Source organism: Penicillium cinerascens (assembly GCF_028974065.1).
Source record: "Penicillium cinerascens strain IBT 15544 chromosome Unknown contig_6_segment0_segment0, whole genome shotgun sequence".
Classification (NCBI taxonomy): Eukaryota; Fungi; Ascomycota; class Eurotiomycetes; order Eurotiales; family Aspergillaceae; genus Penicillium; species Penicillium cinerascens.
In genome coordinates, this window is record NW_026695295.1 from 880,155 (window position 1) to 904,680 (window position 24,526).

Here is a 24,526-nt window from a genome sequence, read left to right on the forward strand (position 1 = left end):
CTGAAATAAGGCCAAGAAGATGTTCCAAAAGATGTTCCAAAAGATGTTCCAAAAGATGTTCCAAAAGATGATGTGGTCGTAAATATCCAAAAAATCATGCGCAACACGACGAGCGTGGCTCTTTCTAGGATTCCTATCATGCCAGGTAGGGTAGGCGGTATATTAGATCGGAAAGGGCGTTGTGTAGGGGGTTGGAGACTTTAGTAGTGCCGCTGTACTTATTCTTCCAGATAAGATGACTGGGGACACGTTTATTAGTTACAAGAAGAGTATGAATTGGAGTTGGGCGTTTGATTGAAAGGTTGGTCCTGGTGTTCTGCGTGGCTGGCGGCTCACTCACAAAGTGCCTGAGGGATGCATAGGAGGGCTCTGGAAGCTTATGAATGGATGAATGAATTTTTGTATTATACACATTTTGGGGGATATGAACTATGAAGAATCATGATTTCGTGAGATGCCTTTTTTACCAAGCCGAACGCCAGTTGGAGATCACAGTTCCTGTGCCCAACGAAAGTCAATTGAGATGCAAAATGCCGAGTGACTATTTTCTGTTTTTCAAGAACGCCGCGACTTGTTCATGCCGGGTGACGAAGAACATGCGTTTCCGGTCTGACTTCCAGACCAACACACCGACCTCTGCAGCGTACTGGCATGGAGCTTGATATTCGGCGAAGCTGGTAAAGTCTTTGAAGAGGAAGCCGGCAGTGGCCCGCAGACGATCTCGCTCAAGCTGCCAAAGTCGGATCTGATCCGTGACCGTGGGTGGTAGGACCGAGGGCGGGATGCTTCCAGTGTTGGAGGTGGAGTGGCCCGCATTGTGTTTGCGCATTTGGGGATGCGCGTGGGTGAGCAGATACGAAATAACCTGGTCGGCTGTGATGCCCATCTCGATGGCTCGACGGACGGACTGTCTGGTAATTTTGCCGGTAACCAAGTTTGGGAAGCGGTATTTGAGGTTTGTGAATAGGGAGATGAGGGAGATCTGTAGTGGGGATGATGTGTATGCGTAGAGCCGGTAGTTGGTTTCGATGATGATGAAGCCAGAGCCGGAGCTGCCGGGCTGGCCTGCAGGCCCCAAAGACCCAGTGACGGGGTTACTCAAGGCACTCGAGTCGGAGGTAAGTGTGGTTGCCAGGCGGGTAGGATAGAACTGGGTGGCCTCAGGCGATTCTTGGTAGACGATGCCAAAGTCGGCCAGACCACTCAGAGTGCGGAGTTGATCGGGCGTGAGATGTTTCTTCTCGTAAGATTGACCGAGCTCCAAGCTACTTAGGAGGAACAGGAAGGAAAGAACCTCGACGCTGTCCATGCCGACGTGCTCGGCACTTTGGACGTAGAGGATCAAGATGTGCCACACCTGCGTGTTGACGTCTTGTAACACAAAGCCAAATCCATCTTTGGTGATGTCCACACTGCGACCACGGAGCTCAACCAGATGGCCAGCTTGGAGCAGCTGCTTCACGCCTTCGCTCAGGCTGGCTCCATCCCGTTGTCCCCGTTGTTCAAAGGCACTTGTTCCAACCATGTATCCAAGCACTGCTTCCCATTGGCGCCGCGCATAATCATCCAGGAAATTGATCGAGACCGGGTATTTATCGGGTGTGTTGGAGAGAACGCCGAAGGATAGGGAATCCGCGGAGCCCATGAGAGCTTGGCGAAGGGAGGAAGCGAATGGATTCGTGACCATGTAAGCGCGAGCTTTCTCAGAAGTCAAACTCGGCGACAAGATATGCAGTCTGCCCAAGATCGACAGGGCGTTATCGCGTTGCCTGTCATTTGGTCAGCTGCGGAACTCCACCAAAAAAAAAAAAAAAAACCGAAGACATCTTACTTTCGACTCTCAGCTTTGACCCAAAGTTCGAGATCAGCCTGAGGAAGGGGATCCTTCAAGTATAACAGGGCCATGACGAAGCATTTTGCTGTTCTCACTGTTAGTTCTGCATTTGCGCATGAGGTAAGAGCTCCAGATACCCAGATCAGGCAGCATGCGGCGGAAAATGGCGAGAGCGGTGGATGGCTGCTGGTATAGCTTGAAGAAGGTCGTCCCGGGGAGACCCTCAAGGTACTCCAGAGGTCGCGATGTAGATGCCGCCATGTTAGTAGCCCGAGAGACCTGGCGCCTCTAGGGGAAGATAGAAGATGTCGCGAGGTGAAGTCATGTTACTACCGAATACGGCGGACGAAGCGGCCAAATCATGCAATTCCGGGGACCGACGCGCCGGTTGACTGCCGAGAAGCTCTCTGCCTCCGCAACATCTCCATCACGAGTTCAATTGTCAAAATGACTGCTCTCAGATTTGTCAGATCGGTGAGCCCTCCTGTGTCTAGCTGGTGTTATAGTCGATGTGATGTTAACGCCTCAATCTCGCAGGTTTGGGAGTCTTTTCGGGCTACTTCGGGCTTAGAGCCGCGGTAGGTGATTTGCCCCAATCGGTTGTTATGAAGCCTAACATGTGCGTTACAGCCTTTTAAACAATGTGAGATCTTGAAAATTCCTAGAGATCTGTTAAGCTTTGCAACATAGCTCATTGATGTCCCTAGCTTCAAGTAACTGCCGCGAGGCCTGGCACTGTCAACTTTGAACTGGAGATCCAGAAGGAACACACAGTAAGTATTAATACACTGCTACCTCCTCGATTTATAACTATGATGTCCTATTATCCCAAATGCACACCCATCGCCCACCGGTCCCTTGTGCTGTAAAGCTAACGTTTGTATAGAACCGCCTGAACATCCTCCATGGAGGCACCATTGCAAGCATGGGTTTGTACCTTCTGAAACGCATACCCAAGTGCATCCATCGCTTACTATGCATATAGTGGACCTAGGTGGCTCCCTCGCTGTCGCCTCCCGCGGTCTGTTTGCGACAGGCGTGTCTACCGACCTCAATGGTAAGCAGCTAGCCACGGAATGCTGCGAGTTACTTGTCTTGGATTTGATGCTAATACATTTTGCTTCAAATAGTCACCTATCTCAACTCTGGAGGCAAGATCGGTGACAAGATTCTAGCGGTATGTTTTCATCCACCATCTGTGAACTTACAATACCCCATACTAATTCCATTTAGGAGGTCACCTGCGATAAGTGTATGCTATATATACGTCAAGTTCCATTCCCGTAAATGCTTTACTGACTTTTTGCAGTTGGGAAAACTCTTGCGTACACCAACATCAAGTTCACCAATGGCAAGGGTGATATTGTTGCGAGAGGAAGCCACACAAAGTGAGATGTTTCTACCTCCTATCTTTCAGAACTAGGTACTAATGTTTACAGATATGTCACTCTTGCTTGGAAGGATCCTCAGAATATTGTGGAGGAGATCAACAAGGTCAAGTAAGGTGCCCGTTTTCCTGTACAGATTTAGAAATGAAGCATACAATTCCTCTGTCCCTTGAGTCTTGTAGATTTCCTAATCTGTGTAGACCGCAATCTCCACAAGTTTTCTAAAGCACGGCTCTACGAAAGTGGATCAATGCTGTTGACTTCCTAGGTGAAATACAAATCGGAATTGCAATATCATTCACGCGGGACCACGCCCGCTTTAAAATCCATCTGTAGACAAAGAACCCTGGAACCCTCTGATCATACAATATCGTCATCCTCCTCTTCACCCAGCATATCCTCATCCTCATCCAAAAGACCATCCTCCCCATCCGGGGTCGCATCATCAACAACCATTTCACCATCACCCATAGCCTTAACCTTGGCCTGAGTCATCTCAAACACATATTGACCAAGATGCTCAACGCCTTCCATGGGGGTGCCCTCGACATCAGCGTCCAGCGCTCGAGTGGCGGGGAACATCTCGCCAGGAGCAAGCATTAGCTTATCCGGGCGCTGCAGCAGACGGTCGAAAGCGGGCTTGAGCTCGTAGCAGGATTCAAAGACTTCGCGGCGGCCGAGGATATACAGACCGAGTCGGGCGCGGGATAGTGCGACTGTGAGACGGCGGACATCGCGCAGGTAGCCGACGGCGCGGGTGCGGGTTAGGGAGAGGATTACGTCTGCGCAAATTAGTAAGAAGCTACCTCAGGTTTGATGATTTGAGTAGGGACTTACAATCATTCTGCTCTCCTTGGTACCTATCCACGGTGGTCACGATCTTGGGCATACCGAATAGGGTGTTTTTCGCGCAGCGATGGGTCAACACGTCCCGGATCAGCGCCGTCTGTCCAGCATATGTGGCTAGGATGGTGATCTTGGACGCTGGGTAGCCGAGCAGGCGCATGTACTGGTACAGTGCTACTGCGTACTCTGCCTCGCCAAGGTTCTGAATGAAATGGGGCGTTGGCTCCCGCTCACCGGTTCCTTGGTAGTCGGGGACATTGATGAACTGGTAGTCGAACTTAAAGCCGGCGTTGGCCAGTTTGAACTCTTCGTTTGTCTCGACGGATGGGAGATCACCCAGATCTTGGTACCGCCAGCGGAAGAGCTCTGCAATGCTGGGACGAGATCGGCCCTGCTTGTCGAGGGTTATCACCGGTACGCCAAGCCGTGCCAGGCGGAGGAAAAGAGACTGGTCGAAATGGGCGTACTGGCGGAATGCGAGGTTCTGGATGACAGGGGAGTTTTGGAAGTGATCACCACAGAGGACAGCGCGCTTGAGAGGGAGCTCGCCGTTCTTCACATTCTGAAGAGCCATGGGAATGAAGCTCTCAATTTCGGTGATCTGTGCGGCTTCTTCCATGACCACATTGTCGTAGTGGAAGCCCAAATCCGCGATCTCCTGTCGACGCATGGCTGCGTGTGTAGAGGTCATTGCGATCACGCGGGCCTCCTTGATGAGAAGGTAGTTGGCCTTGTCTCGAGGCTGGCGCAAGATCTCGAAAGGTCGAATGTCTTCAAGCTCAGAGAAGATCCGGTCAATGTGTCTCTGACAGCCTGAAGCGATGTCCAATACCGCCTCCTTCGAAGCACCAGAATCAAACAACGGCTGAGGAGCATTGGAGAAGTATGCGTGGAAGGGGAACGATGCGATGATATCATCATTGGAGGCTCCCTCAAAGTGTGCTTGGTCCCAGAACTTTGCCCACGCCGGCTGCATATACACCGTATTGAAGTAACCTGCCGTCTCACAAGAGTTGCCGTGAGCCCCCTCTGCACCGATAGATGCTGCCAAGCGCATCACTTCTGACAGATAGTGGTTGCGGTTGTCAAGGAAGGACTCAACCCGACCATACTTGCTGTAGTTGGAGTCGGTATCCAGCTCTTCCTCACCGTGACCCAGACGCAACAGGTGACGTGGGTCAATGTCAAGGGCAACGATCTTCTGGAAGAGTTGATTGAGAGCTTGATTGCTGTGCGCGATGAGCAAAGTGCGCTCGTTGGGGAAATTGTGATAAAGGTTGTTAATAATTTGTGTCGCAACGTCAGTCTTGCCGGTACCAGGTGGGCCGACGATGACGGAGAGACCAGGCTGGGTACCGGAAGCAATTGCCTCGACCTGTGATGGAGTGAAGCGAACAGTGTTAAGCTTGGGTGCATCAACGGGGTAAGGGCCAGGGTTAGGTGGCTTGTATGTTGAAACACGTATCGTGCTGGACGCTTGCTCCACGTCTCCCGCTTGGGCTCGGCGGCGCTTCTTCGCAGGGGAAGCAGGAGCCTCGGCAGGTGCATCCTCGACCGACTCGAGAACGTACGGTGGTCCGAAGCTAGAAGACTCTGACCCTGAAGGCTCGATGGTCTTGCCGGGGAAGCTTTCCACCAAGTGAGGCCAGTCCAAAATAGTGTCCCGGAAGTCAACAGATTTGAGTCGGTTGGGCAATTGGGTATATTGAGCACCTGATGGGTCTCCGTATCCAAGGAAGATGTCTTGAAGCCAAGACGGCAGAGTCATATCCGACACGATGAGCTTCTGTATTGTTTGAAGGATTGACTTGAAGTTGTTCTCTCTCCCCTTCCTGCGAGCGACCACATTGATCAGAGGGTAGATGTCCGGCTTTCCCCGTGCTTGACGGTCCTTGTCCGTCTTGAATGCAGACGCATCCATATTAACAAGTAGTTTGCGGACTCGTGGTCGTCCATGGTGTCCATTTGCCTGACTGCCAGCTTGCTGCCGCAACGGACGACCTTGTTCATCAAGGATTTGAACGATCCCGGCGGTACGAAGGTAAGTCATTTGTGGTCCCTCTGCATTCTGGCCACGGACACCTAGCTGTGCAGGCGCAGGCGACTGAACAGCCAAGAGATAGACAACGTCATCAGGGCGTAGAGAGTCCCACTCTTTCCGAATGTGGTCTGCAAGTCTTCCTACCTCAATTGCGATCTCGGCACGAACAAATGCCGGGTTGAGAGAGCCAACTTTTGCTGGGGCCACTTCGATGATGGCAGGCTTGGTGATGGGGATTGCCATGCGAGAAAAGCCATCAAAAGTCAGACTGCCATCGCGGTTTGAGCGAGGCTGCATGCGCTTGACAACCGACTCCATGTCCTTGCGAATCTGGAAGAAAGCCTCGGATCGGTAGAGAAGGAATGAACGCCACAGGAAATCACCAATGCTCAAGTACTGGAGGTTGAGCTTGGGAATTGCAAGAGGCCGTGAGCCATCGTAGGTCTCGTTTCTCACCAAAGCGGGATCATAGAGACTGTCTTCTGTTGGGACAATGTTCAACTTAGCCGCAGCATCCTGGAATGAGAGCTTGCGCTCGTAGAAGGTCAAAAGCACTTCCATAAGGAAATGACTGTCAGGCTTAATATTTGATTTCTTGGGATAGCTTGTGCGGAATCCTAGCTGGGAGCATAGGCTTTGAAGTTCCGATTCATCCAGGGATGACAACTGGCTCTCCAGTTCCGAGCGCTGCTCGATCGACCCCAGGTTTGACAGGGCAAGAATCATAAGCTTTTCCTTGAAAGATCTCATGGCGGTTCTCTGTAGGCGCGCTAGTTCCTGGTTGTGCAAATCGTAGACTGTCTGAGGCGAAAGTGCCTCGCCAGAGTAGTCATCAATGGCAAAGTCCATGAAATGCTTAAGAAGGCTATACAGGTCGCGGAAGAGCGCATTGTCGGGCGTGCGGTATGATTGCGAAAGCCGAATGATGGGGAGCAAATTGAGGTCCTTCAGCAGCGTGTTGACATAACGACGGGTCGGCAATTGACTCAATAGGTCTACCAGAAGCTCCATGAATCGCTCGCAGTAGAGCAAATTCTCCTTTTGATCCTTCTCCACGCCATTTAACTTCTGCAGGAAATCCAACAGCATCGTATACAGCCAGGACCGTTCAAATCGCAGCTTCGCCTTCGTAGGTTCGTCTCCGGCATCGTAGCGCTTGCCGGCAGCTCTCCAAGCCTTTTTCAGTGTAGGCGACTTCGCAATGATGTGTTCTCTGGCTTCATCGCTGACCAGGTTGTGCCAGATAGAGATAGCGACGAGCGGGGCGCATTGCTGGCGAATCAGGACGTTCTCGAGCGATTGGAAGGCACTGATGATGAACGAGATAATGGACATTCGTGAATGGGTCGACAATGAAGGATCAATACTCATCGAGAGGGTACGGTGGAACAAGCTTGAGAAATCGTCGCCGCGGTCGGAGAAAATGTCTGCATTCATTGTCAGTCGCTGTCTCAACCAAACTCCTATCATATTCACTCACCCCATATCGGCAAGTGCTCGCGATACTTGACGCTGACAATCAGAGCGATTAAGAGAATATGGTGATTCGAAGCATCCTGCGTGTATGCCGGCCAAAGATACCTTGGATCGCGCGTTAGCCCTGCGGTAATAAGAATCATCGAGTGCAGGTAACTGACTTCTCCAGAACATTCAAATTCTCCAAGATCAAGAGTGAGCGACTGGTAAAGCCCTCGGCTTCCAGCGGATCCCACAATTGCTTCTTGATCACATCTGGTTTGACTTTGCGCACCTTGGTGTCTAACCAGTGCGCCTTGGCCAGTTTCACCCACTGGCTGTCCTCGCGGAAATCCACGACCGTCGGCCTGGACTCCAGACTCTGCGCCATCGCCGCAGTTGATTGACCCTTATCCAAATAGATGAGGGGTGAGCGGGAGGATCGGAAGGGTAATGTCGCAATCGACCATCGAAGCCGAAGCTGGGGGGAGCTTTTTCAAAAAGTCTTGGCTCCCTCTTATCTTGTGGTCCCGTGACCTTACAGCTAGGTGCTTGTGGTCCCCAGGGCCACCCGGAGGACGAATATACTATATTTCGCTTTCCGTACGGTTAGAAGCCTTATTTAAGCAAACAGTAGATAGTATTCAGCCGCCCTCTCCGGGAAGGATAATCAATTATGTACTCCGTTTCGTTTCCACACGTTGGAGGTCACTACTTTGAATGCGGAACTAAAAAGAAAGAAAAAAAGAACAAGAGAAAGAGAGAAAGAGAACAACAAAAAGAGAAAAAATATAGAAAAGGGGAAAAGAAGAAAAAGGAGAAGGACAGAAAACGAGCAAGAGAAGAAAATAATAGGAATAATAGGAGGGGCCCGCGGCTGAGGAACCCTGAGCCGCCGAAACCTGAGCCCCGGCGAACTGCAGACTCCAGATCCTTTCTCCGATTTCCTTCATATCCTTATGGGACAGCCTGAAATCTGTCTCATTTCCACGCTTTGGGCGACCGAATACATCTTTGAACCGGATAATCAGCGAGCCCGATATCTGGTCACGACCCGCTGGATCTCGAACGATCTTCAACGTTTGCACGGGCTTGGGTGATTGCCGTTGTCGGGTTCCTCGTAAAGCCCATTGCTGGATCGTAACACTTGCTCCGTGTTGGACTCGTTCGATTTTCATTGAGAGCGCCACTTTCACGGCGCCGTTGGACTCCTGAAGCCAGAACTTCATATCTTGTTCTAACTTGGCTCTGGTCTCGGTCCATCCAATTTCGAGAATGGTTGGGGGCCACTTCAGATTTTGCCCACCTAGTGCCGGTGCTGGCACCCAGGAACAATCTGGGCGCTTGTTCCTCGTTAGGCCCTGAACCTGTGCCCCCAGGGTCGTAAGAACTAGCGTCTGTGCATGACGAGACCAAGAGTCGACGGTGTAAGAAAAAGACGAGATGGCCACCTCATGGCTTTTGCTTGCCATTTTGAGGATAACAGTGTGAGAAGTGAAGTTGTAGGTCTTCCACGCGTGTAGGAGGATGCTTTCTCCAGAATTCACAAAACACTCGAGGAAGGAACGCTCATCCACGTTGTAAACAATAACGTACCCCCCGGGGTTGCCTGCCTCGTCATGATGCTCTTCCTCAAGCTGAAAGTTCCTGAGACATTGCTCTACGCCTTTATACTGGAACCTTGGCGTTGTAGCAGGCAGGCCCTCTTCAGCCATGATCGCAGAAAGACCCTCTTCAGCCATGATAGACGTTGAAGTTGTTGATATGTTGTTGGTTAGAAAGATTTTACTAGTCTGTCCAGGAGCACAGAGAGTGAAATACCAATAGTAATGCCGAGCGGAAATGCCTATGAGATAGAAGGTGGGTAAGTGAAATTTCTAGACAGCTTGTACGCTCGGCTTCTTGTCATCATCCATCGTCATCCATGTAGAGCGAAGCCAGGAGATATTGCCGAGTGCCTGAGTGCCTGAGTGCCTGAGTGCCTGAATGCCTGAGTAGGCACCACCTCGCCGTGTTTTCCTCTCGTCCCCGCCACAGCTGTCACTAGACTCACTTTGGTCGAAGATGGCAAGCGTGGAACTTGAGGCGGTTCGAGTTTACAATGGCCTGGTCGAGGGTCTTTTGAACCGTGCGACGCAGGTCAAGGCCGAGCAGATCGAACCCCCACTGAGCGAAGGGCTTCTCGGCGATCGGATCTGGCAGGTCCCGGAGCAGGAAAAGGGGGTTGTGAGGCAGTTGAACCAGCAGACACAGCTTGCTGCAGTGGAAATTGCTTTTCGCGAGAAGTTCTATCACCTCTTGGTATGGCGCGCTTACGTCTTAACTCACCTTGAGCCATGACGATTGGACGTGACTGCTAACAATCGACGTCGAAACAGGCCACTACCTCCATCGAAGACCCTGCCTTCATCCATATCTGGAATCTCCTCGACATCGTCTCCATTTTCTCCGATAACGGTTCGTCGCACGCTGAATTCAGACTATGATGTTCTCTAACGATTGCTAGAACAATGCGAACCTGGTCTGATCTTCTGGCTTATCGAGGAACTACTTGATAGTCAAACCATCAATGGCTGCCGCAAGGTGTTTGACTATTTGGAATCGCGCCGAGAACGGAACATCAAGGTTCGCAACGCTTCTTCATGGCTTCATAGCGTGCGCCCTTGGACTGACCCCATAAAGAAACACTTCAAACAGAAAAGCCTTATCATCCTGAGATCATGTAACGAGCTCCTTCGCCGTCTCTCCCGTGCAGAAGATACCGTATTTTGCGGACGTGTTTTCATCTTCCTCTTCCAGAGCTTCCCACTCGGAGACAAGAGTTCAGTCAATCTTCGCGGCGAATTCCATACTGAGAATATCACCACCTACGACGACATCGTTAAGCCCATACCCGATACCAATGAGGAGGATATCACAATGACAGAGGGCGACGACTCTACGCCGACAGAAAGCCATGCAGGTGGTACAAGCCGACCCGATAGTCGTGGCACAGGAGCCGAGGAAAAGTCGCAGGTCCCGAAAGTTGTTGTTTTTGACGACAAAAAGAGGAGATCGAAGGAATCGAAGGAACCTGTTGACCTCGATGTTCTGTACCCTGTCTTTTGGAGTCTACAAGCCTACTTCTCTGCCCCGAGCAAGATTTTCGACCCCGACCGTTTGGCATCATTCAAGGCCGGCCTTGAGGCAACATTGTCCGCTTTCAATAATATCAACACCGAACTTGACAGTCAGGGTGGCGGACGGTCGTCAGAAGACGCGCGCAAATCCAATAAGCGGAAGCGCGTAGCCGATGGGCCTGAAGTCAGTAGCAACTTCAACCCGAAGTATCTTACTAGTCGCGATCTCTTTGATCTGGAGGTCAGCGATACGGCATTCCGCAGGCATGTTTTGGTGCAGGCTCTTATTCTTCTGGACTTTATGCTCTCTCTCGCGCCCCAAGCCAAGAAACGGCAGGCCAACCTGACGAACAAGTCCGTGCTCTACGGGTTCGTCTTGAGTGAGGAGGATGCGAAATGGGCATCGAATATCCGGAGACAAATCGAAGGGTACCTTCGAGACGGACCCGGAGGGATGTTCTACTATCGTATGGTCGACACCGTTCTGTCAAGGGACAAGAACTGGGTGCGGTGGAAAGCCGAGGGCTGTCCACCAATTGAGAAGCCAGCCATTTCCGTGACGGATTACGTGGCTGCACGCGACAATGCAGTCAAAATCTATGCCGACAAACGCATTCGTGCCTCCCCAATGGGAGCACTGGATTTCAAATTTCTATCCGATAGCGAGGCATTGGCAAATATCGAGCGTCTCAAGGAGTCCGATCGATTTGCCGTTCCCGATTCGAAATCGTTGTTGGGGGGCATCCTCGATGACGAAATGGACATCGACATGGCACAGACCTCGGAGGACAAGGATGCCGCGCTCAGCGCCAAGTACAGTAAAACCTGGCGTATCCTCCGTTTGGCCGCGAAAACAAAGATGGCCGCATTTGACAAGATCGATGATGGCAACAACCTAAACATCCTCTTCGAAGCCCCAGCGCCACCCGGAGAGACTCCACAGCCCGAAGGCGAAGAAACCACCCAAGAAAACCCCGAGGCGTCGGGCAAAGAAAGCGGCGAAGAGGAAGCAGCACAAGATACCCTAACCCCTACTGAAAATCACGTCACCGATGATACCCATCAACAAGAAAGCGCCACCCCAGCCGAGAAGCCGATGAACGAGCAAGATCCCGGCGTTGGGTCCGGTGTGGAAACCGGAGATAACACCAGAGAAGAGTCTTAACCTGACGGTATGGCGCAGGATGCTTTAGGCTTTGACCCCTTTCCTGGGGACTGCGGAGGAATATCCGCAACGGGTATCATTCAGCGGGCAGGGTACCTCTCCCATCAACCTCTATTCTTTCTAGGACGCATGCGCCCTAGCCCCTGTTGAACTAGCAGACTGGATCTGGTAGCATCTCCATTGTATTTATCGAGCTAGACGCGAATGAGAAACTAATACCACGCCAAAAGAATTTACCAAGGTAGCTCAGCCATAAGCCACAAGCCACAGTCCAAGGAACTGGTTCGCTTGCGGGCAATTCCTAGTGCATCGAGTATCACGATGGGATACGATCGTGATCTGGATGATCTTTCCGGTTCGCATGGTTTCAAACACCGCTGCAACTCAAAACCTCACCTCCTGTCTTCCACGGCGCGTCAAGGCTTTGTTGCATCGAGTACCTCCTTCCTATGTTGCATCGTGTACCTCCTTCCTATGTTGCCAGTGATGTTCACATCCAGGCCCACTGAACCAGACTACAGAACCTTCTTCGTGTCGATCAGGGCCGGACATGAACACGGTAGCATTTAGCTCCCGCGTGTCTTTGATCTGGGGCTCACCGAGGCTGTAAAGGAAGGTAGGACAGCACCTGTAACCGAAGGGGCAGGACCATAATCTTCGTAAGCGAAGTCATGAGTTTGAGCTACCCACCTGCAGAAAGGGAGTTCTTTTCTAACCGACCGGCAACTCTATTGATGTTGAGTGGTGTTCCTGCATGAAATGTCAACAAAGGCTTTGTTTTTTTTATTTTTGTTTTTTTTTGGCAATATTTTCTCTTTTTTTTTTTTAATAATAATTCTGCCTAGAGGAGACGGAATATTTCCACGACCCCTGGAAATCCGAGTCAATGCCCAGATTGCAGGGCGGGCGAACCGTCGCAGCCATGTTTCACTTTCTCGCCGCAACGGGGGGGCTAAGAAGAGTTAGGGGAGGCATCGGTGTCGGAGAATTTGAACTAGTTAGGGAAGTTTAGTGAATTAAGCGTGGTGGACACGATGGCCCCCGGTACCTTGCAGCTATTCAAGACAATAACGGTCCGCGTGGTAGGTGGTACCGGGTCACGGGGCCGTTCGCAGGAGAGATTGTTCTCGAAGGCCGACGCACTGATCGCAGAGAGGCGTCAGCAATGAACGCCCAAAGTCGGAAAGCTGCGAAATCCACTTGTGGAGCACGAAGTCGACGCTATACAGGACGCGGAAGGAGTATTTCCCTTCTGTATGGACTCCGATCTGAGCACTTGCCAAGTGTGTCTTGGAACTACAAACGGCCAAGTTCAATAGATCGCGGCGTTAGAGAGATAATTTTCACGCCATTCCCAAATCAGCAGTATCGTGCGATCCGTGGAAACAACAGGGCCGTCGCTGTCAGACTGAGTTTCAACCTGGAATTGACCCGCTCTGAACACCGGATGACCGAAGTGTGGCTTGAACCGAGCGTCTGCAGCCGCCGACATACCCATGTAGGTAAAAGGAGCTCAGTGCAGCTCAACCAGCTAGCGACTGAACTGTACGGTTGGATCTGCGCTGACCATTCGGCCCAAATAGCCGGAGTGCACGATCCAAGAGGGGCCAAGCGATCGGCTTGCGTCACCTTTTCCCCCTCGATCGTTGAACTTGCAGCACGATGACGACGTGCGTCCGGGAAATTCAAGGGAGTCCGCGACCGGTGCTTGGCACAGGACGCCGAAATTAAAGTTGCGCACAGTTATCCTTCCGGGTGCGATCGCGCTCTCGATCGTATTCCCCGCAGGACTAGTTCCAGAATGCTCCAAACACACAAGGTTGACACGCCTGCACAGGACGGAAGTCAAACCGAGGCACCGTCGACAATCCTCCAGAACCAGCTCAAACAGCGCAGCTTCCCGTCCTGGCCCCATCACGGAAGACCACAAACAGATCGAAAACAGACTTCCCGCCCCCGGAGGCACCGGGCCCCAAGGAAGATCGAAGGGCTAAACGGGCTAGGAGATGATCAGCAAGGGTTTCGGCCGTAGAGGAGGACTAGTCTGCGCGAGATGATTCGGGATCATCTCTAACGGCCCCGAGTTTTCTCCCTTCCGAGAAAGCCGTGCGATGCGATGGCAAAAACGGGCCCCAGTCTCCACGCTGGTAGGATCAGGAACTGTGCCAAGGTGGTCCTACATATTATGCCCCACCGACTATTGACTGTTGTTGCGTGAACGTTGGGAATAATCAGCGAAAAGATCACAGTGTCGACCATTGCCCTGATGGGTTTAGGGGCCTCCGCTCATCGGAATCATGTGTGCAATGGCCGATGGGCCGTCAGCCAGTTTTCTACTCGATCTGAGCTGGATTATATCTCCGCTATCTCATAGTCAATGGTCATCAGTCCTGGTGGTAATCAAAGGAGAGTCCAGAAGAGTCGACGAGGACACGGTCCACCATTTATCCAGGTACTCTAATTTTCATTGTCACCAGTCAGGTTCTATAGATCACGAGATCAGGAAGGCACAGGGTAATTTCTTTCATTTCCAGCTGCGACTTGGAACGTTTCATGGCTGATGTGGAGATTGGACCAGGAGCTCCCCTCTCTCGGTGGAGAGCCCTGGAACCCTGACACAGCGGCGGAGCCACGGTAGACCCGAGCCCTTGCTTAGCGTGCACTTGCTCAGAGACCGCTCTACGGCTTTGCAGGTTCCTGAGAGTAAGATTCCTAGGAGTAAACGAACTAACGGATTTAAAATAAACAAGATCAACCACACACGAAAGATGAAAAGAAACCCAAAAAGTGTAGAAAAAAGTATAGAAGTGACTGACGGCTGTGGCGGAGGCAATTCGCGTGCTGAACCAGGAGTCCAGGTTTTCCCACCGTTCCTGCTAGGACCGCGTAGCCGGTGCCTGCCGTCGAGTTTCAGGGCCTCGCAAAGACCAATGAGCTTTTCCATATTCCATTCTAGACAGAGTGTCCATGGATAATCGCGGGGTTGCTCTAATTACTTTCTTCTGGTTTTTTATTTATTCCCGCCTCTAACCACTCCATTGGTACAAAATCTCCACCCCGACTCCATCCAACCTCGCAATCCTCACTCTATTTGGCGCGGAAATGTGGCGGGCAGCGCGCTGAGTGGCTGCTCCTAGGCCGTCAAATGGCCCCGAGGGTCCGGCAGCTTTAGGCCGACCGCCAATGGAGCCAGCGAGCCGCTAGCTCAGCCGGTCTTCCCTTCCACATGGTCAATAGAAGAAAAAAAGCAAAAACAAAAAAAGTCTGAAGGAATAATTAAAAAGCAAAGGAACAAGCGAACCGGTGAGGAAAGCAAGGGTCTCATGGCCCTTGTCGGTGGTCCATGCCCGATAGTTTTGCAGCCACGCTCATCTCACGGACCATACAAATCAGCCACTAGGTCCACGTCGGAAATTTTTCTAACCAAGAGCCCATCAAGGCAGAGACCATGTCACCACATCTGGCTCTGGAGTCCGGTGGAGCCCTGATACCGGGCTCGGTGGCTCCAGCCGCCTAGTAGGACCCAAGTCTCTGTATTCCAGAGCTTGTCTGGGTCCTCCTGGTCTGAGGATTCTAGTCTTAGTCCGTTCCCACCAGGCTTTGTTTTTCTCAGCTCGGGCAGAACCGTCATTCGCTACAGACGCGTTGTGGATATGGGCTTGTTCCCTCTGCATTGGCTGCACTGGGCGTGGCCATACCTGGGATGGTGAGCACCCTGTTCCTCGGTACACGGGATGGGTACTCCAGGTCAAGCATTCTGCTTATACTGGAACGTATCTAGTAGTACTATGCGACACTCCTCTTCTCCGTGAAGTTTCACAGTCCAGCAAAGTGGAAAACCTTCCGTTTTGTAACGAGTGTGGGCACCAGATGTGAGGCTACAATCCTTTCTGGGAGATCTAGGTTTCTGATACTTGCCTTCGTAACTTGCGTTTTAGAGCCCGGGGTTACATCTATGGACTTTCCCGCGTGGGGCATCACTCGAGGATCGTGGGCTTTTGTTGCTGATCATTGCCGCCGAGCCGAATGCAATGGTTCAACCTGTCCTGACAGTTCTTACGCATATTCTCTGCCCTTTCTCCTTTCCTGATTCTGGCCCACCTTCTTACCGTTACAGCCTCTGGAAGAAAAAGCCACAGGGTTTGGTCCCGGTGGTGGTCATCTCTTGACTTTGACCGTTTTGACCGTTGCAGAGATCGCCACGAACGGACCAACCACACATGCACATCATTCCTGTCTCAGTGCTAGTCAGAAGCTAAGTAACCAAGAGTAGCCAAGTGGATAAAGACGTTGGTAGTCCCAGGTCCTAGGATTGTGGCCAGGTATAGACTGTGGACCTGTGGGCAATTGCGGGCGTCCGTTTTAATATTTCGACCCGTTTATTTCCACACATCGCTTGGGTCGTCCCAAGGAGATCTCCGGCCGATCCTCGCTGGGCCGTTTAACCCAGTTAATCCCGTCGACCAGCTACCCATGTTACCGGCTTTTTACCTTCGACCCTTTACACCCAGGTACCACTCGTGAGTGGATGCTCTGGCCATTGCTACTGCCGAGCTGCGTAAGGATCTTCAAAGGGCTCGACAAGTGCGATCTGAGATCCCTTGGACGTATCGTGAGCCTGGTCCAGTGGTTCAGTGGCGGAAACGCACTTCCCTGCACACCGGCATCATCTCTCAAAGTTCCCGGCGCCTACTGAAATACACAAAGCCCCCCCTCCCTTCATGTACCGAAGGGCTGCACGTTTGATTTGACTTCACCCTTTACTCCGTTTAATTGAAGGAACCCTGAAATTGCTGCGCAAGCGCCCCGGCACTTCGATCAGACCCACCTCCCGTCTCTTTTCATCTCGGGGAAGACGGCGCTTTTAGTTCTTTTGTCCCTTTTCATTTTTTTCCCTTCCTCGTTTCGTGTCATCGGTGTTCTGGGTTCGGTGCGTTTGAGTCTTCGTCGAGTTCGACCATATCTGTCGGACGAGGGACTCGAATCCTGCGGTATTCTCTACCTCTGTAAGAAACATAGGCGGGAGATTTACCATGTCAATCGAGGGTCCGTGTCTCTGGGTGTCATCTTTATCTTCGCCGGTCTCGTCGCCTCTGTCCGCAGGCCTGTCCCATTTGTCCGCGGTTGCTCGTCACGGAGAGCGGGTTTCTTCGGCGCCGAGAACTGTCTCGCCGCTAATGCCACTGTCGAGGGAAAGAGAGCCTGGTGCTTCTATGGGGGCCTCGATCGGATTGTCATCCGACATGCAACGACCCGGTGTGAAGGCTGAGAATGCCTTGACCACCCCGGTGCCTGGGAGCACGGCTGGACCCGGTCCGTATTCTGGGGGAGAGATCTCCCATCAGCGGCCTGGGACCGAGAGGAACGATATGCTTCCCCGGATCAAGCTGGAGATTCCGGGTGGTAACAGTGCAAACTATGCAATGTCGTGGCCCTACGTCGGTGCCGGTCACCCTGGAGAGTCGACAAATGCTTCGATGACCCTTGACGACAAGGAGGACCATGACGACGAGTCAACCGTTAGTCCGACGGACGAGAGAGAAGGAACGGCGGATCCCGATGACAGCCAAACCTCGCCATCGCTGGAGAAGAAGAAGATGAAGCGATTTCGGTAGGCACTTCTACAAGACCCGTCGGTTGTGCCTCGAGGTGCTGGATGGCGTGCTGACTCGGTTTCCAGGTTGACACATAACCAAACCCGTTTCCTGATGAGCGAGTTCACTCGCCAGGCTCATCCTGATGCCGCTCACCGAGAACGTCTGTCGCGGGAGATTCCTGGGTTGACGCCACGGCAAGTCCAAGTGTGGTTCCAGAACAGGTAGGGCTCGACTGTCTTCCACTCACCAGAGCATTCTATCCTAACGCTGACTCTCGCAGACGGGCGAAGTTGAAGCGGCTGACTACGAACGATCGTGAGAGAATGCTAAAGTCGAGGGCGCTTCCGGATGACTTCGATACGACGAAAGTGTTGAGAACGCCGTTTGATAGCCGGTCCACTGGTCAGACACCTATTCCGTCGCCACAAGACTATGGCGCTCCAAATTCCAATTTCGCGGCTTTGAGAGGACTTCGCACCGACTGCTACCAGCGTCCACATGAAGACGATTACCTTGTCTCGCCCCTTAGCTCTGCGTCGACCGCAGGAACTTACATGTCTTCTGCTGGACAGGGACGAAGCGAAGGGGTGCCACAGTCGAACATGGTGTTTGGCCGACCCGCTGCATCTGCTTCTATGTCCGATCTGCACAGAACCTTCCGGGGCGACTACTCCATCACCAGATCCAGCAGTATGTCCGAGTCGTCTACGCAGCCGTCATCATATCACATGGGAATGCAACTCCCCAGTCGATACGGCCCTCCTACTCCGTCCGGTCTACCCTATGGGCGGCAGCCGTATGGGGTTCACCCCGGCGCAATGGTGCCAGCATACGACCAGCATCAGACATTCGAAGGATCAGTGTCACCAACAGACTCACAGGGAGCACACATTTCCTACGAAATGAGCAATCTTGGTTAGTTCCTTCCTACAGGACACACAGAACACACCCTAACAGATCAATCCCATCCAGGCACTCAGCCCCAAAGTTACCAGCCACAACTCGCCCTATCAACACAGAAAGACTTCAGCGGATTAGGGATGGGCGCGCAGATCCCCCAGCACAGGCAACCGATGTCCACCCTGCAAAGTCTCCCCGTCTCCGCATCCCAAGAATACCGCCCCTATCCCTACGGAACCTCCTCAATACCCTACCCCCAAGCCAACAACGTGTCAACCCTAAGCCTGCCCACTTCCTTTGCCCCCTCCGAGTCCGGCACCACCGCCCAAGACATGCAGCAGAATCCGCAAACCATCGAATCCCTGCGAAGCAAGTTCGGCAACCCATCCTTCAACTATGCCGGCTACATGCAGCAATAAGGCAGGACCATAAAAAGATCAACTCTGCGAGTCTCATCCAGCCTGGGCTGGCCTTCTCTTTTCCGTCCATTCAGAAATCCCGGAATTGGATTTGCTTGTCATTTGTTTTAGGCCCCCGGCCAGTCCATATGAGCGTGTTTTAATTCTAATTCTTTGATAGCACCCAGCGATAGTTTCGGGTTTTTATTTTTTTATCTTTTCTCCTGTTTATATTGTGTGTCTATAACCAAGTTGGTTTTGTTTATTCGCATTCCAAGGTTGTTTGAATGGTCGGTCCATTTTGAGGGTCTGTGCCCTGGGTTTTGTTCGGTTCTGTTTCATGGCGGTCCAGCGTCGATACATTGTCTGGGATGTGAAAATTTGTTTTAATTTTAATCGTTGATGCGTTTAGATCCATGCATAGGAGCAGGTGATATATTGTGGATATGATGACCAACATGAGCGTTGCCTCCCTGGGTATAGAGATGTTCCAAGGTTTACCTTATTTTTTCCCTTCTATCTAAATGCTACATGCGGTGGAATAGAGTGCTGTAAATCGTTGTGGAATAGAAAGAATAATTCTAAAGCTTCAAGGTGGATATCGTGGAATGGGTATGTATTCAATCAATGTGTTCAGGCTCTGTACAAGCGGACCCTCATTATATATCACAAATATTTTTTGAGTAAACCATATGAGACCTATCAAGCCGCAAGGCCTACGAGACCTCCAGACCCCGAAGTGCTCCAGAAACCAGGAAAGCATCACCCCGGCATACATGGTATATAGATATACTGCTGCCACAAGTCCAACGTCATTTTTTACGTTGAGATAGTGCATTCTCGACTCTATCTTGATTCTATGTATGACGACTGACTCATGATCATCTCTCAAGTGACCGCTCAACTTCCAAATCATGATTCGTAAAGCTCCTTGAACGCACTATCTGTTTTGAGAAGTGCCTCTGGCGTATCAAACTCAATTAACTCGCCATCCTGCATGACTGCTATGCGGTCAAAATCAATGATTGTATCGAGCCGATGAGCAACGGCCAAGATCGTGCAGTCTTCAAACTCTTCACGAATAACCCGTTGCATCAATGCGTCGGAAACAACATCCACATTGCTGGTCACTTCATCAAGCACCACGATCTTACTTTTGCGCAACAGGGCTCGGGCAAGACAAAAGAGTTGTCTTTGACCGTGAGAGAAAAATTCGGCATCCAGAGCCGCGATCAATCCGCCTTTGGCCTCAACAACGTCCCACAGCTCAACACGACGAAGAGCCTGCTCCATTTCTTCGGGAATGTTCGTACCAGAAGGGTCTATATTGGCACTCACAGTACCGTGCGTGAAAAAGGGTTCTTGTGGAATGGCGTTAAGAGCTGCACGGGTAATTTGACGCGGGATGTGTGTGATATCCACGCCGTCAATCATAATGCGACTCTGTGACTCAACTTCCAGCATTCGGAACAGGGTAGCCAGAAGCGAGCTTTTGCCACTGCCACTGCGGCCGCAGATTCCGATTTTCTGACCGGGCTGAACAGACAGGCTCAAGTTGCGGAGGACGTGCGCCTGATCGCCGCCTGCCTTGTAAGATGCATAGACGTTCTGAAACTCGATTGCACCCTTAGATGGCCAGGAGGACAACCCAAGATCTGTCGCTTTGCGACCCTCGTTTTCGTCTGGTTTGTTTTCAGAGGCGGTATGGGTGACAAAGTCTCTAATACGAGCGATAGCACCAATGGAAGTCTCTAAATTGGCCCAGTTGCGAAGTATTTGCGAAAGCGACTGGCTAAATGTGATGACGTTGAGAATGGCGAGACCGACATATCCCGCGCCAACCTCGCTTCGCAACTTGACAATGAGGACCATCAGGATAGCACCGAGACCAGCCACAGACAAATCCAGTGCTAGTTCGAGCCATCGTTGAATACAGAAAAGCAAATAAAATGGTTTCTGCGATGCGTCAAGTAGCGCCAGATTCTGGTCTTCGAACTCAGACGCCCAGCCGAAGGCACGGATTGTCACTAGGCCCGAAAGGCTCTCAATAAATTGAGAAAACAGCGGTGACTTGGCCTCGAGGTCAAGCAGTCGCATTTGGCGTGATGTACGCAGGTAAAATTTCTGCAACATCCACATAAAAAGGAAGACAGGCGGCATGACAGCGGCGAAATATCGCGCCGATATACACATCAGAATTGCAGACATGAATCCGCTCGAAAGCGAAAGTACAAGGTCGATTACAGAGTATGGCAAATCATGATCAATCAAGGTCATATCTTGGCTGAACCTGATCATATATGGTGGTCAGACAATCCCTTATTGTTTAAATAGGAGCAAATCTTGAACGGAGTATACATACCTGTTCGTAGTAGTGCCAGTATCAACCGAAGTAAAAAATGACAAGGGCGCATGCATAACCGATTTGAGAAGACGCTCGTGCAGGCTTTCAGCACTTCGAGGTGAAAAATACAAGAAGTAATGATAGGCTCCGCCCACAAGCGTGATGGTCGTTATGATGGACAGCAAGGCGTAGAGTCCTAGGTAGAAGGAGTTGACAGCATTGCCATTCTTTTCCAAAGAGCTCACCCATATGTTGACGAGTAATTCGCTCAACTTTGATGACACTCCTTGAAGTGAAAAGAGAGTCATCCAAAAAGCACTGGATGCCCAGTGCACAGAACCAAAGTAATATAAGTAGAGAGCAAAATCCCCATTTTGCCTGGCCAAATCTTCTTCCACGGTGTCAATGCCGTTTCCTTGGTCAGAGTCAGCGAGTGCGACTTTCGTATCCCTTTGCTGTTGGGGGTTTATTTCGTCACTGGCTTGGTCTTTATACTGTGCTTTCAAGAGTGTGACGTAGCCACCGCCAGCCTTGAGCTCCTCCAAGGTGCCTTGCTCAACAACGGAGCCATCGCTTCCCATGGCGACGATATGATCCGCATAAGAGAGTCTGTGCACGGCATGTGTAGCTAGTAGCACAATCGTGCCCAGTCGGCGAAACAATCCCCCTCTCGCAAAAAGGCATTTGAAGACATGCTCTTCAGTGTCGGCGTCAAGGCCCGAAAAAATATCATCCAGCATGACAACATCTTTGCGGGCATAGACAGCGCGAGCCAGGGCCAGCCGCTGCTTTTGTCCTCCCGACAGAGAAATTCCAGAGGAACCAACTTTGGTCGCTAGAAAGGTGAAGCAAGGATTAGCAATAGGATCGACCGTTTAGGAAATAGAAACTCACAATGGCCATTTGGGAGATTTGCAACATCTTGATCCAAGCCACAAGCGCTAACGACCTCGTCATACCATGCTTTGCTGTAATTTGAGATACCCAAAACATTATCCCTGAATGACGTGTTGCGGATCCAAGGTGTCTGATCCACGAATGCTGTCTCTCGGCATTTTGTGTACAGAAAGCCTTTTGTTGATGGTGTTTCACCTAGAATCCCTTTCATGAGGGTGCTTTTGCCACAGCCCGTAGGACCAATTATGAGACAAAATTGACCTTTCTGAATACTCAAATTGATATCGTGGACCGAGAAAATTGCATGATGGCTCCATGCGAAGCTCACATCGCGGGCGACAATGACTTCCGATAATGACTTGTGTCTCAAGGGATTGAGATTGGATAGCTCTGTTCCTTCCGAGCTTGACCGACTCTGTTGTGTTGAGGCTGGAGAATCTTCCAGAAAGATGCGATGATCGCGTCTGGCCTCTGACTGTAGAAATTCCTGAATGCGGTTGAGAGACGCCAAAGCGGTGTTCATAGCAGGGATGGCTCGGATAAAGTTGTTAACCGGTAAAGCAAGCAGCGAAATAAGCGATAAGGTTGTGTAAGCCGAATTCACATTTAGAGAATGCCCTCTCCCTGAGATAGTTGCGAAGATAGCAAATGTCACAAATGGAGCCAGAGTACTGAGGATGTTTGCAAGGAAGACACGCAGGATAAGCAACTTCCGGAAGAGCTCTGCCTCCTTAAGCTCCTTTACTCTGAGCCCTTGGACAATGCCCGCGAGCCAGTCAGTGAAGCCGAGCATTTTCACGGACTTCATAGACCCTAACATGGATGCCGTAACATCAACTCGTGTCTGGATGCCCTCCATCCATATTTTCTGGGCGTGCCCCATGAACTTTGCCATGGACATGATAGAAACAGTAGATACCAATGAGAGAATGGCTGGGACGAGCGTCGCAATGCCAAGTTGGCGAGTCAATAGATAAAGGGCAATGGCTAGTTCAATAGGTACTCCCCAGAGATCATTGATCAACTCGAAGCCGTCACATATGGTTTGGACATCACTGGACATCAGAGTCACCGCAACTGACTCATTAAGTGCCGTGACGCTGAGGTCGACCGTTTTGGAGTAGATAAGGCTGACCAAATTGCCACGGGTGCTCGTCACGAAGCGAAATGCCATATGGTAGGAAACGCCATTTGAGACTGCGATACCAAGAAGAACTATGAAAAATGCACCCGTGAGACCCCAACCAATGCTATCTGGCTGGGACTCATCATTTGCGAACGAAATCGTCCGCGCGAGCAGGAAAGGCTGCGTATATTTAAAGCCGATCTGTAAAAGACGTGGGATGACGCAATAAGATAGTGGCCTCAAATTTGCGCGTAACACTGCCCAGAAAAGAGCTCTTCGTTTGTTGTGTGTCGCGGCACTCCACGCATTCTTCATTCGCTGTTGGAGTGCCAGGGAAGACATATCACTATCGATCGGGTACAAGTCGTCGTTTTGAAGAACACGGTGGAATCCAGATGTCATGAGTTGATTCAGCCAGAAGAAGAACGATCTGCTGTAAATGCCGCTTGTTTCTTCTGGCGATAAGTCACGATATGGCTCCAAGAGAATATGGCGCTTTTCGACTGCTTCGGCAAGTAGAACCATCACCTTTACGCCAATCATGCTGGAAAATATTCCAGCGATGAATCTGCTGTTTGTATCATGGAACATTGTTCGCGTGCGAGCAATATCAAAGACCAAAGTGAGAAGGATATAGCCATTGATGATGGGTGATGGACGAATAGAACGAGAATGCTCAAGCCGCGAAAGCAGACAGAGACCCAGACTGGCAAGGAATGCCAGTGCCGACGCGGGAATCGTAGCAATCGTGCGTAGCGATGAGTTCAGAATATGTAGAATCAGCAACGACAGGTGGATTGCGGCAAACATGACCAAGAAAATTAATTTGCTTTCGCGCACAAAGCCCCCGGGAGACACTTTTGGCCGTTGGGTATAGAGGCTTATTACGCGATATGGCAGGCATAGCAAGAGAAGTGCCGACGGCAGCAACGAGAGGATCGTGTCTTCAAAAAGTGGCGTGAAGTCGAAGCCGGCGGAAGTAACAGGGCCAAAAGATTTGAGGCTGGTCTGATTGACTGGCGAGTAGGAGTCATTCGACATGCCCCCACGAACCACAAGCCCGGACATGATTGAAGAATTGCCTGACTTCAGTCCGTTCGTGAAACCAATGGTACAAAAGTATAAAACAACGAAATGATGTCGAAGAATAGGGCGCAGCTAGTTTATGTATGAGGCGTTCCTCAGCCCCCAATACACTTATCTAGAGCCCCGAACGTGCTAGGCAACAAAGAAAAGTGACGTAGTCTAGTCGAGGCAACAGAGTAAAACTAATAGAATCGTCTAGATTGATTAGCGAGGGCACTGACAGTTTACTTGTAATCGCAATAGATCCACACATGAAATAAATGAGGTGAAAATGGGCCCTTTTTACTCCCAATCTTGGCAAGCCTGAGACAAGAAACAAAGGAGATATGC

General features: G+C 51.1%; 6 protein-coding genes across 6 annotated transcripts; 3 read left to right on the plus strand and 3 right to left on the minus strand.

Annotated features, from left to right (window-relative positions):
• Nucleotides 1–541: 541 nt before the first annotated feature.
• Nucleotides 542–2,095, minus strand: N7498_006329 (TFIIH/NER complex subunit TFB2; the record flags this gene model as incomplete). The annotated part of the gene is made up of 3 exons (XM_058453391.1): nt 542–1,769; nt 1,832–1,919; nt 1,972–2,095. The coding sequence occupies 3 exons, from the start codon at nt 2,093–2,095 to the stop codon at nt 542–544; spliced, it is 1,440 nt and encodes a 479-aa protein (XP_058307582.1).
• Nucleotides 2,096–2,281: 186 nt separating this feature from the next.
• N7498_006330 (PaaI family thioesterase) lies at nt 2,282–3,337 on the plus strand (the record flags this gene model as incomplete). Its single annotated transcript, XM_058453392.1, has 10 exons — nt 2,282–2,308; nt 2,372–2,412; nt 2,465–2,477; nt 2,542–2,607; nt 2,721–2,763; nt 2,820–2,891; nt 2,965–3,011; nt 3,068–3,086; nt 3,144–3,222; nt 3,274–3,337. The coding sequence occupies 10 exons, from the start codon at nt 2,282–2,284 to the stop codon at nt 3,335–3,337; spliced, it is 471 nt and encodes a 156-aa protein (XP_058307583.1).
• A 245-nt stretch (nt 3,338–3,582) lies between these two features.
• Nucleotides 3,583–7,955, minus strand: N7498_006331 (RNA helicase aquarius; the record flags this gene model as incomplete). The annotated part of the gene is made up of 4 exons (XM_058453393.1): nt 3,583–4,004; nt 4,060–7,536; nt 7,590–7,690; nt 7,747–7,955. The coding sequence occupies 4 exons, from the start codon at nt 7,953–7,955 to the stop codon at nt 3,583–3,585; spliced, it is 4,209 nt and encodes a 1,402-aa protein (XP_058307584.1).
• A 1,673-nt stretch (nt 7,956–9,628) lies between these two features.
• On the plus strand, nt 9,629–11,848 carry N7498_006332 (THO complex subunit THO1/HPR1; the record flags this gene model as incomplete). The annotated part of the gene is made up of 3 exons (XM_058453394.1): nt 9,629–9,865; nt 9,943–10,021; nt 10,071–11,848. 3 exons carry the CDS (start codon nt 9,629–9,631, stop codon nt 11,846–11,848), a joined length of 2,094 nt encoding a protein of 697 aa, XP_058307585.1.
• A 5,033-nt stretch (nt 11,849–16,881) lies between these two features.
• N7498_006333 (homeobox domain-containing protein) lies at nt 16,882–18,764 on the plus strand (the record flags this gene model as incomplete). Its single annotated transcript, XM_058453395.1, has 4 exons — nt 16,882–17,459; nt 17,529–17,666; nt 17,726–18,360; nt 18,418–18,764. 4 exons carry the CDS (start codon nt 16,882–16,884, stop codon nt 18,762–18,764), a joined length of 1,698 nt encoding a protein of 565 aa, XP_058307586.1.
• Nucleotides 18,765–19,655: 891 nt separating this feature from the next.
• Nucleotides 19,656–24,178, minus strand: N7498_006334 (uncharacterized protein; the record flags this gene model as incomplete). Its single annotated transcript, XM_058453396.1, has 3 exons — nt 19,656–21,033; nt 21,106–21,922; nt 21,982–24,178. The coding sequence occupies 3 exons, from the start codon at nt 24,176–24,178 to the stop codon at nt 19,656–19,658; spliced, it is 4,392 nt and encodes a 1,463-aa protein (XP_058307587.1).
• Nucleotides 24,179–24,526: the final 348 nt, after the last annotated feature.